Raw genomic sequence first — 13,118 nt, 5'->3', positions numbered from 1 at the left:
TATATATATATATATATATATATATATATATATGGTGTGTGTGTGTGTGTGTGTGTGTCCAGCAAGTCTACTTTTGGAAATCTGAGCTATAAAAATAAACTTATAAAGATGTGTAGGCATTTGTTGCAATATTTTTGGGAGTTATCAAAAACTTGAAACAGTGTTGAATGCATATCACATGAATAAATTATAGATATCCTTACTATGGCGTATTCAGCAATTGGAAAGAGTAGAGTTCTATTTGTTGACCTGGCCTGATGTAAATGAGCAAAGAAAGTTCCAGAGGTCTGTTTATAATACAAACACTTTTGTGAAAACCACTTGTCCTCCACTAACTATGTGCAGATCTGCTGGCATGAAGGAATGTGCTCCAAGCTTTTAGTAATCAGTCACTTTGCTGTGGGAGGCATATGTTACTTTTATAGTTTTAAAATATTGATGTATACATTTTGAACTGAAATCGAACAGAGCACCAAGTTTAAAATGATGTTTCCTATTTAGATGGATGATATTTGGAAGCATAATGGAGACGTGGAAGGTGCTAAGAGATCTCAATACAGTTCGCTCAGCACCTCTGTGCAAAAACCTGACCCAGGCCAGCTTGCTTCCAGCTCCTTCAGCGAAAGAGAGGCGGCGACACTGGGAGAGAGTGTGGTGAGAGTGGCTTCTCCTACGCCCCCCTTCTCATCTCTTTCCCAGGACCAGGCTGCCACTTCTAAAGCCACCTTGTCTTCAGCATCTGGCTCCGATTTAATGTCTGAGCTTGGAGAAGGGAGAAGCTCACCACAAACAGAGATCTCAAGATCAAAGGTGAGTTTGGGAAGGTGTTTTATCATCTGCGCAGAAACATAAGTACCTGTATTTAAACAGGAAATCATGTTTTTAACCAATGTTTCTAGGCCTTACGGTCTAGGCTGATAATGTGGAATATGAGATGGCATTTTCTTTTTAACAGATCTTGGAGGAAGTAGGCCTCTTTCAACTCTGAGTTTACGGATCTAGATGACCCTTGTGGAATGGGTGTATTGAGACCATTGACCAATCTCCTTGGGGTTCAGCTGGGTTTTCTTTTTCCTCCCCATTTTGGCAGCTGTTGCCTTACACCACAAGTGCACAGTCATCCCAGATTTAGGTGTAGTAGTCACCTGGGAGGTTTCAGATGCAGGCCTGATAGATAAATGGGTAGTAAAAGCCCCTTCTCAGGGAAGTTAACAAGGAGAAATCGGTACACACGAGAGGCACTGGCCTCTAGGGACATGGCATTTCTTTCTCTCTTTCTTTCCCATATTAACTTTCTAGTGACTTTCAATACGAATGCTTTAGAAAGTCTAGAATTTTGTACTACTCCTTGTCTCTTAATGGGACTATTGAGGCTCAGTTATAGTATGACAATTGTGTTTCTTAACATTTGAAGTGCAAACAAAATATGCCATCACATGAAGAATGACTGGAGGCATTTGTAGTTTTTTTCTACTTAAAATCCCAAAAATGACTTAAGAGAATTATTAGGTAGGTAATGAGTGTTCTTTTAGTATGTTTTACATACAGGCTAAAAAGTAATTGGTTGTCTAGAGAATAGAAAGCTTTTCTCTTTTAGAAAAAACTCTATGTTATATAAGCAATTTTTTAAAAGATTTTATTGGGGAATTGGGGAAGGGAAACAGAAAAGTTGTTTTCCTTCAATCTTAGTTGTGGAGGGCGCAGCTAGCTCAGTTCCAAGTCCAGCCGTCATCCAGCCACCTGTTGGCAGCTCACAGCCACTCAGCTCAAGATGCCGTGTTCAATCTTAGTTGTTGGTGGGCATAGCCCACCATCCCATGTGGGAGTCGAACCAGCAACCTTGTTGTTAGGAGCACATGCTCTCACCAGCTGAGCCATCTGTTGGCAGCTCAGCTTGGGCGCAGCTCATTGGCCCATGTGGGAATTGAACCGGCGATCCTGTTGCTCAGAGCTCACACTCTTAACCAACTGAGCCACTCAGCCAGCCTGTTATAAGCAATTTAATGTATGAACCCCTTAGCATGGAGGAACTTTTGTTGTTCTTTGGCCTGGTCTAGATTTCTGTGGTTCCTTCCTAGAGTATATTTGTTTTCAAAGGTATAATATAAGGTATATAACTTGGACTAAGTTATATTAATGAAGTAACTTTAAGTGAAATAATTTGATATAAGTTATTTAGTATTATTAAATTTTTATTAGTATAGTAAATCTTTACCACTTGAGAGTAAGCTTTTTTCCCCCAATTATAAAGTACTATGTGCCTGAGAAATTTGAAAATGCAGAGAAGTATACATAAAAAACTGGTAATCCCATCATTTAGGGATAACCTTTGTTAACATTTAGGTATATTTCTTTGAGTTTTTCCCATGTATGTTTATGAACATAGTTCTAAAACCAATTTTTGTCGCTTGCTAGAGTCATTACTTGTAACTCTTTTTTGCTTCATTGTTAAAGAATTGGAAAGACATAATTAGCATTGTAAGAGTCAATGGATGAGAATAATAGCGTATGTTATACTTGGGGAACATATGGTACTAGTGGATGAATAATAGAAACAGAAGCAAGGGTCTTTTGTTTTATGGATTTGTGTATTTGCCTTCACCTTTTCAAAGAGCAAACCTAACAAAATAGACTGATTAATGTCTCGTGTGCTAGACGGAGGTAACTCCCTCAGGGTGACAGTTGACTAAATGCATCCACGGATTAAGAAAAAGAGGCTACATGTGGTGGGTGGGTGTGTACCAGGATATTGGCAGTTCAGAGGAACCCGAATTAACAGGGCATGGTTTCAGGTTTCACCCTTAAGGGATTTATGCTGCTTTGTCACTGAACTTGAAATGGTATTCTACCAAGCCAAATTAGGCCTTATTTAACAAGGGTGGAGAGATTGGAATTCTTGAACGTATGTATGTGTCATATGGCAACTTGCCTGTCCCTGAGATGCTTGGTGTGTCTACTTCTGCACTTTGAGCAAAGTGGCTTATGTAGCATTCTCTCACTCTTTGCATTGACAAGGAGCTCACTGAGTTGGAAAAGGCCTGTGAAGGCACAAAACAGGATGACGAATAGGTCAAGGGCATATGCCACATTCCTCCAAACTTTTGTACAGACTATAATTCTGGGAGTTCAGAGGATAGAAAAAAATCAAAAATAGTGTGTGGCTAAACACCTAGATGTCTTGCTAGTTTTATAAGTGTTCTTCAGGTCTTCTTTCTCTTTCTTACTTCACACTTTTGCTGGTAATGTCCTTTTATTTCTTCCTTCAGAATTCTCCTTGATCTTATACTTCTCTCTTCCTGCTTCAGTGGACATTCAGGCCCTTTCCCCGTCAATGCAGATACTTTGTAAATAGTCACATGGGTTGGTGCATTCTACAAAGGCTGTCCTCAGGTTAACCTGAGTGACGCCAGGCTGGCCTCATAATTTCTCTGCTCTAAAGCCCCCCAGTGGCACTCTGTGGTGTGTGCAGTTAAGTTCGCAGCACTCAGGGGAGACTGAGGTCTCTCATCACTGCTCCCAAAGCCCCTTTGTAGTGCTGTAACAGCTGTTTATTGAGTGCTTACCAGATGCCAACCAGGCATCTCAGGGCATTATCTTAGTCCTCAGGGACCCTTGTATCACCGTTTTATAGTTGTGGAAATTGAGGCATGGAGTGGTCATGTTACTTGTCCAAGGCCAACCAGGTACTGAGTGGTGGAGTCAGGACTTGAACCCAGGAGGTTTGACTCATGGCTTGGCCCCATCACACTGTGTTATAGCAAAGAGATGGGGGGGTAGATAGATGACCTAGCCACGTGAGACTGATTGCTTTTTCTTGAACACATACTTTCTTGACCGTATCATAAATATTTATTTTTGTTGTTACCCCATTTGAAAATGTTCATTCACCCACCTCTGTCTTTTGAAGTCCTCCTGTTCTTTCAAAGACCAAAAGGGTCATCTCCTTGGTGAATCAAAATACCTCTTTCCCGTCATTAGAATTGAACTTTTCACCCTTGATAGCTTCATTTGCCAAATTCTTCCTTGTTCCATATGTTTATTGTGTCCCCTCCCCTGTATTCTTTGTATCCTCCACAGCTTTTACACATAGTTAGCCCTGATGCATTTTCTCCCCTACTTACCTTTTTATGATGCCCCGTCGCCTGCTTCCCTTGCCAGTCCAGGCTCCTCGGGAAATTCTGGGGGTGACCCTGAGCAAGTGGAGAGAATATGACTCTTGGAATCCTTCATCCTCTCCTAACTGACTCATATGTGGCTTTTATGATTTCCCCCCAAATTGGCCTTGCCTACAGGTGTTCATTTTATTTTGTCCTGTCAGCACCCTCTCCTCAAATCTCATCCATATCCACATGTTGGAATCTCCGCCCCAGATTTTTTAAAGCAGTACCCAGATGTAGGATGATACATGTGGAAGGAAGGAAGCTTTTTACATGTCCGTTTCTTGGTCTCCAAGCCTGTGTATGATAAATGCCATTTTTAAGCGCCCAGGACTTATCTTGTCATAGCGTCTTACTGTGCATTTTACTTGCTTGTCACCTTCACTAGATCTGACTTTGGTTGAAGGTAGGAAGCAAGCCCATCTTGCTCACTGTTAGCGCAGTGCTTGGATCTGTATTTGTTGAATGCTCAGTTCTATTGGCTCGAGAACTGTGTATGTGAGCATTAAAGAGGATTTTCTTTAGTTGGTCTAGAACTGCTTAACCAACCTGTATATAATGTATAACATTGTTTCCATGAGAAAAAGAAGGTTATTACTAGGCATCAACCAGTTACCTTGGCATCTTTTAAGTCTTACATTTATTCCTTTCTATAACCTTGCAAAGTAGGTGGTATTATTCCTGTTTTCACCCATGAAATACTTGAGATTTGAAATTCATGTGACATGCTCTAGGCCAGTTACATGATGAAGCCACAATTGTAATTGCTCTGACCTTAATGTTTTTAAAAAATGACATACTCAAATTTCAGAACTGCCTTGAGTAAAAACACCAAATGTTGACTTATTTTAACTTTGCTGTGTCTTTAGAGTTTTAGAGCCAACAGGAACTGAAATATCTTCTGGTTCATAAAGACAAAATCATTCTTAAGATCGTTTTGAGGAAATATTTATTGAAACCTATCAGAACTGAATCTATTTCTGAAATGTAGAGTTTGAAATCTACCCAGTTAGGCAGTAAGGAGCGAGTAACAATTTTAAAACAGGGTGTGATGTAATAATTGGCATGTGCTGTAACTAAAGTTCTGGCAGCTGTATTGAAAATGGAGGCCAAGAAGGTCCGGAGGCCTGAGAGCCAGTTGGGAGGGGGCCGCAGTAGTTTGTGGAGGAGACCATAGCCAAACTAAGATAACCTGAGGAAGATGGAGCAATGGGTGTTTCCAGATGGATTTATGGATTGTGAACTTGAGAACACGATTGAAAGCATGTGTGTGGTGGAGAGTGGGGGTGGGGAGCAGTTAGGGGAAGAAAAGAGGAAGAGACCCAGAAAAAGAACCTGGTGTTTCTGACTTAGGCATTTGGTCACATAGTGATGTAATTAACCAGTACATGAAAAACAAGAGGTGGAAAAGCAGGTCTGGGGAGGAAGGTAATGAATTTAGTTTTGGATGTGCTGGGCTTACATATGTTGGGTGTACATTCGAGGTGTGATTGAAAACATACAGTGAATGTTTAAATTAAAAAGATCATTACAGTAAAAGACACATTGCCATTAATCACCCCCCACCCCCAAATATATGGCGATAGAAGGAGAACTGACTCTGGGTGGTGAACACACAATGTGATATATAGATGATGGATTACAGAATTGTACACTTGAAACCTATGTAACTTTATTAACCATTGTCACCCTAATAAATTTTAATTCAGAAAAGTACCCCCGCTTGCTTCGAACACACTTATCCCATGGTTCTCGTCACTTTCTGAAGCAGTTCTGGAAGTCCTCTTTTGTGTGTGTTCATGACAAGGCTCCATGCCTCACGTCGCTTCTGTTTGGCAGTTTCTGTCAAATAAAAACATTACGGTGTGTCCTCATCCACCTTATTCACTGGATCTGGCACTTTTCTACTTCTGGCTCTTCCCCAAAGTCAAACTGACCATGAAAGGAAGAGGTTTTGAATCGATTCAAGACATCAAGGCAATTACAACTGTGCAAATAAAGACATTTACGAAAAAGGACTTCCAGAACTGTTTCAGAAAGTGGCAAGAACAATGGGATATGTATGTTCAAAGTGAGGGGGAGTATTTTGAGGGGGATTAATGGCAATGTGTCTTTTACTGTAATATTTGTTTTTAAACTTAAACATTCACTGTATTCTTTGATCACACCTTATACTAGTTGAAGACATAAGCAGTTAAGGAGGTTACTCAGGAGAACATGTAGTCAAAAAGATGGGAGACTGACTAGGGAATAGCAACAACAACAAAATGAAAATAGAAAAAGAGGAAGGAGCATAATAAATGAAACTGAGAAGTGGCCAGAGAGATGGAGGGAAAAAAAGGCAAGAGAAAGTGAGATAATGGGTGACTTAGAAGATTATTTCCTGAAAGCTGGAATAGCTGGTAGTGTCTGGTGGGATGAAGACTATAAATGGATTTGGTAGGTAAGAGGTAAGCTTGGAATGGGTTGAGTAACGTGGTAGGGCTGGAAACACCCCTGACTCTTTGGAATGGCGAAGTGGAGAAAGTCGGTCTAGATGCATCTTTGGAGAAGGAGAGTAGCCCCAGTGCGAGAGCAGCAGGCTCACTTAAGACCCTGGAAAAAAAGACACTAAAGATCCATGTGTACAAAACTAAAAATTACATATTTTCTTTGTTATTTCTGACTTTACTGCCTGACTCTACTTTCAGTGTTTAAATTTATCAAGTTAAGTAGGCTTCCCTTCAGTGAACACATTTATCTAATTAGACAACTTTGAGGAGAATAGTTGTCTGACTTGTGATTACATAAGATTGACCCTGTTTTTTATTAATTCCCATCTGTGGTGACATGATAATCTTAATTCACCAGGTCTTGTAAAAATAAATCTTATCGTTGCTATTTCAGATCATGAGTTTGTTTTTTTGTTTTTTTAAATCACAGTTTTCAGTGTATACTTCTGCTTAAATTATACCTAATTTGAGGCAAATTATTTTTATTTTAAGTGCTGATATGTTGATAACTCTGTTTGATCTTTCCCAGCATAAAGAACTTAAACTACTTAGGAAAGTTCTTTGGCAGTCATCAAGAATTTAGGTTTCCCAAATAATTTATATTCATGGTTCCATCCAGTTCAAAAGGAAATCCCCCATTATCATCATGGGAAGCATGGATCCTTTGTAAAATACTCATGTGGCATATATTTTGCAGAGAAAAATATGGAAGTAGATGTGCTAAGTGAAATTATTGTTCAGTAATTTATATTTGACTATAATTAAAGATATGTTCCTGTATAAGAAGTCTGAGGGATAATCTAATTTAATAACCCTGGATTCCACAGAGATGCCTGAGGGCGGGCCACAAGGAGGAGGCCCTGCAAGTGGGCTCTGAGGCCCTCACCCAGAAACTGTAGCCACTCACTTTAATCCTTTCTATATATTCCATTGGGAGGGAAGTAGTCTGCATAAGACTTTCATTTGAAAATAGGGTTTTGAAAAAACAAACCAAAAAAAGCTTGAAAATCAATGTTGTTGTGAGAGAGAAGGCTTTTTCATGCTCAGTGACATGCCCGAGGGTTATTGACAGGTTATAACCATTTCTGGTTATTGACAGAAATAGACCTGCAGTTGTCCATGTACCGTATTTGCCGGCGTATAAGACGATTTTTTGGCCCTGAAAAATATGCCTCCAAGTGGGGGGTCGTCTTATACGCCAGGTACACTTCAGATAGACTGCCCATAGTGCTTGCCCCGTGCCATAGTGGCCTCCCGATGCCCGCCCACTTCATTCCACATACCGTTCAGGCATCAGCAGCGCTGCTGGGTGTATGCTCTGCTGTTATGCGATTTTGCTGTTATGCGATTTTACCACACTCGCAAAATCGCACACAGCTGACCATATAACAAACTCTGTATTTTGAGTGGAAATGTTAGGGGGTCGTCTTATACGCCCAGTCGTCTTATACGCCGGCAAATACGGTAGTTCTGTTTTCTTCTTTGCCTGTGTACAGTCTCAAGTACCTGCAGTCTGCAAGGCTGTAGTCACAAGGAGTCTGTTCTCTGTTAACTATTTCAGAGAGGTGGTTATCTGCACTTTTGTTTACTATATTCAAGCAGAGATTTATTTCTAAAGTAAGAACAGCCCTTTGTGGGACAATTCTGGTCTAATATAATTATGAGATTCTTCCATCTATGGCTTAATCGCATTCTCTTTTATCCTATATTTGGTAGAAAAGGATAATACTCACATGCTATCTCCCACAAAGTATTCCTTGTGTAGTTTGAGACTATTTATTAAATCTGTAGTCTGTCTTTTATTCTTCACGATAAAAAACCTCAATTAATGTCTTGAATATCTAACCTGTCATTTGTCTCTCTGCCCCTATGTAGCAATAGATTCTGCACTTTAATTGGGTTTGAGTTGGAAGTTGGGTTGGGGGGAGGTACAAGTGGTGAAGATGACCACTTATTTTCGTTGAGTCATCTCTAATTTAAGGGTATGGTGGTTTTGGTTAAGGAGTAGAACTAACCAGTAATTTTTTTCTATTCATAGAAGAGTTTTGTTCTGGAGATTGGTGTTCAGGCTGATTATTAATGAGTGTCATCACTAACTACACCTGGGTTCCCATATTTAAACTGCTTTACAAGCTTTCTGATGAAATCTTTTTTATTATCATTAACTACAATTTTTATTTTCTTAACAAAGTTCCATACCCACTGTTGAAAAGTCAGTAATTATTTCATGAGAGCAAGGGCCATTGTCTAATTCAGCTTTAGTTCCCAAAGCTCTAAGCACTGTGTCGTATACAGAATAAATGCACAATAAATGTTGAACAAGTGACTAAGTGAATATTGTTATAGCACATAAGTTCTGGGTCCAATTTATGTAGTAAGTTCTCAATCTTTTATTCAGAGCCTTCTTTCTAATTCTTAAGAGAGTTAGAATTTTTTTCTCAGAATATTGTCAATTGGATTTTAAATTTGTTTTAGAGGTGGAAAAACTTAAGAATAAGGGTTTAGGATTTGCCCAGTTGACCCTAGGTTTCAATTTAACTGCTAAATTAAAATGGAGAGTTGTAGGTCTTTCTTCTGGAAAATTGGCTTTAAGAATATATATTTTTAAACAAGTCTAAGTTCTTTATGATTATGAATCAAAGAACTAAAACACTAGTCTGGGAAACTCATTATGTTAAAATTCATATCTGCTGCTTACCCAAAACAAAATGTGTAAATGATAAATGATAGCTGAGTTTTTCACAGACAATAGTGTCCTATAAAACTTAAAACATTTGTTTTGGAACATGGCTTAAGAAAGTCTGTGAAACTTAGAATTTATTGCAGTGTAGTAGAGTGACGGAGATATAAATAAATTTCTATTTTTTGTCTAAGAGGTTCTTGATCTTGGGCTTGTGGGTTGATGTTACTTCAAGGAAGTGGTGGCCTTCAGCTCAGGGTGCCCGAGTAGGGGCTGTCCTGGCATCTGACTGGTGGTTCCTCGGGGATAACACAGTTTTGCATTCTGCAGTTTGTGTAGCAGCTCTGCCTTTACCGTCACATCTTCCTGTGGCCGTGGGACAAGCAAAAATGCCTTGCCAAATTTCAGACGCTCTTTAGGGGGTGGTACCAGTCCTAGATGAGTAGTGGCAGCTGAATTATGTGTCTATAAACCCCTTGACATTATTTGGCTATGTAAGTTCAGAGTTGGAAGTTTTTTCATAAGTATGGTGGTATGTATGTATATATGTATGTATGTATGTATTTATTTATATCACTTTCAGGTATACAAAACAATATAATGACTAGAGATTTACACCCCTCCCCAAGTGATAACCTCAACAAGTCTACTACCCATCTAACACAGTACATAGCTATTCCAATACCATTGACTACATTCCCTATGCTGTACTTTACGTCCCATGATTATATGTATGTATATTTTTAATTATAGTTGACATTCAATATTATTTCATATTAGTTTCAGGTATACAATGTAGTGGTTAGGCATTTATATAATTTATGAAATGATCCTCTCAACAAGTCTAGTACCCATTTGACACCATACATAGTTTTTACAACATGATTGACTATATTCTCCATACTGTATTTCACATCCCCGTAACTATTGTGTATCTACCAATTTGTACTTCCTAATCCCTTCACCTTTCTCACCCATTCCCTCCACCCTGCTTCCATCTAGTAACCATCAGTTTGTTCTTCTGTATCTATGAGCCTATTTCTGTTTTGTTTGTTTATTCTGTTTTTTAGATTCCACATATAAGTGAGATCATATGGTATTTGTCTTCTCAGCCTGACTTATTTCACTTTAGTGGTATGTTTTAAAATAAATAAGTTATTTATACCTTTTTTTGCATTTTCAAAAATGCCATTTTATTGAAATATATTTAACATATAACACCATGTAAATTTAAGGTGTACAGCATGTTAATTTGATACATTTATGTATTGTAATATGTTTACCATTGGAGTGATAATTGGTACCTCTATCACATTACATAATTATTCTTTTTTGAGTAGTTGGAATCAAGTTTTAGTCTCCAACAAGTATGATGATTATAATACAATATTGTTGTCTATATTCACTGTACTGTACATTAGCTCTCTAGGGCTTATTTACTACTCTTTGCAAGTCCATACCCTTAAACAACATCTGTTCTATCTCCCAACCGCCATCCTGTGGTAACCACCATTTTACTCTGTTTTTACAAGTTTGGCTTTTTTACATTCCACATATAAGTGATATTATATAGTACTTGTCTTTCTCCGCCTGACCTGTCTCTCTCAGCATAATATGGTCAGGACCATCTGTGTTGTTGCAAATGGCAGAATGTCCTTTTTCTCATGGCTTAACAATATTCCATTTTACACACACACACACACACACACACACACACACACACACTCTGCTTCTCACTCAACTTAATTCCTGGATAATAATAAATTATCTGTAAATTAGTCCTAATTATATGGTGTGGGCAAAAGCTTAAGTTTTACCAGTGATCACCTGATTTATAGTATTAATGTGAAGAAAAACTTATCTATTGATAAGAATTTCCCTTATTTTAGCAGAAAAATAATAAACTTAGTGATATTTGTGTAAGTGAAGGTTTTAGCAAACCCAGAGGAAAAAGAATGAAGCTTCTGGTTGATCATGAAATAATTCAAGTATACCTTGCGTGCAGCCTCCCTTCTTTCATGGATAGACTTTCCTCCATGTGGGTGCCAGGGACACCTGATCCCACCGTTTCATGTTTGTTTTCAGGATCAGTTCAGTGATATGAGAATCAGCATAAACCAGACGCCTGGGAACAGTCTTGACTTTGGGTTTACAGTAAAATGGGATATTTCCGGGATCTTCGTAGCATCAGTCGAAGCAGGTAAATCATAGATTTCGCTCTACTGAAATTTCTTCTTCTTTGTTATCCTATGCTATTCAAATTCTCCTCTTCCGCCCCCCCCGCCACACACACACAGAAATTAGTTCATTTGATACAGGAGGAGAAAACACGTGTGGAAAATGCAGCAGTAAAGCGAGGAGCTGCATTCTCTTCCCTGAGGCTAATCGTTGGGGTTACAGACTACATGTTGTTTGTTCTCCTTTCCTAACTAATTTTAGTTTTGAAGAATTTTAATTTTGTGACTTTTACAGAATTCAGTTTTTGCAAAATTTTAGGCTTAATATTTGAAAATTCTACCAAACAATACATAATTGAATATTCAGAAAGAACTTTCCCTGATAAGCTGTTTGTGGTAGATATACACGTGATGTATAATAAAGTGACATTTCCTGAGCATCCTGATATATCTGTTGCAGTCCTCTGGATGCTTGGGGACTTTTGCGAAGGGATTGCCCCTCCGCAACCCAGGGCTATACCAAGCCAAGCCTAGAACTCTTAGCAAAATATTACTACAAGGCCTAATATTAAAGAAAAGAAAAGAAAAGAAAAGAAAAGAAAAAAGCTATGGTATTTAAAAGTTCCTCATTTACATATTTTACCTACATAAAATCGCATGCTAACTATTTATTTCTCTGAAATTTCAAGACTGCTTCAGTGAGATAATGATAAGTAGTAATTTTAAGCAGTTTTAAATGGCCTTGTTTTCTTCTCTGTTTGAGTGTATTTGGATTTGGAAGCTCAATTAAAGGGCAATATATTTTACATTTTTAATTTAAAAATAAATAAAAATTTTCTTTGTTCTTAGGAGGATAATAAAGGCACTTTTTTGAACAAATGGACTTACCATTTTTCCTTTAAATGGTAATGAAAATAATATATCCTATAAATTAAAAATGCCTCTGGTGATTTATACGTTGTAGTTACTCAAGTATTTGATAACATTAAGACAGTTTGTGACTCTTTTCCACCTAAAAAATGATGAGAAATGGTTAGATGAGATTAAGAAGTTGTTTTTTTTCTTTAATTCAAATAAGCAATGACTGTAAGTGTGCATTGTTTTCATTGGTTGTTTATTTTGCTTTATTCAGGTAGCTCAGCAGAATTTTCTCAGCTACAGGTAGATGATGAAATTATTGCTATTAACAACACCAAGTTTTCATATAAGGACACAAAACAGTGGGAAGAAGCCATGGCTAATGCTCAAGAAACTGGAAACCTAGTAATGGATATCAGGCGGTATGGAAAGTCTGGTGAGTTGGTTTTACCACTGTGTCTGACTTTCTAAATTGGGAACTGGTCTTTGGCAACTGGTTATAACAGCTTGCTTCAATAACACTTTTTTTCTTCTCATTTTACTTTTTTTTTTTTTTTTGCTTAAGGATACTTTGTGGTTATGTCAAGACAAATCATGAGTGATACTTCCATGAATATTCTGTCTGAAAAGTTTTCACTAGCAAATTTACTGAATTCTACATTATTTATTGACTGATTTATATGCTGGACTGACTTTGCATATATCAACTGAAGACTATTGTGTTGTTTTCTTTTCCACTTATTGAAATGCAGCT

General features: G+C 38.0%; 1 protein-coding gene across 18 annotated transcripts in view; it reads left to right on the top strand.

Annotated features, from left to right (window-relative positions):
• LMO7 (LIM domain 7) overlaps positions 1 to 13,118 on the top strand; it is a 204,123-nt gene that overhangs the window by 168,997 nt on the left and 22,008 nt on the right. For all 18 annotated transcript variants that reach the window (XM_019628695.1, XM_019628713.1, XM_019628703.1 and 15 more), the window contains 3 exons: positions 502 to 810; positions 11,415 to 11,529; positions 12,639 to 12,800. In XM_019628695.1, the coding sequence (XP_019484240.1) occupies positions 502 to 810; positions 11,415 to 11,529; positions 12,639 to 12,800 (586 nt within the window). The remainder of the gene's footprint in view (positions 1 to 501; positions 811 to 11,414; positions 11,530 to 12,638; positions 12,801 to 13,118) is intronic.

This window comes from Hipposideros armiger, unplaced genomic scaffold, assembly GCF_001890085.2.
Source record: "Hipposideros armiger isolate ML-2016 unplaced genomic scaffold, ASM189008v1 scaffold_806, whole genome shotgun sequence".
NCBI lineage: Eukaryota > Metazoa > Chordata > Mammalia > Chiroptera > Hipposideridae > Hipposideros > Hipposideros armiger.
This window is presented reverse-complemented; position numbering and strand designations above follow the sequence as displayed.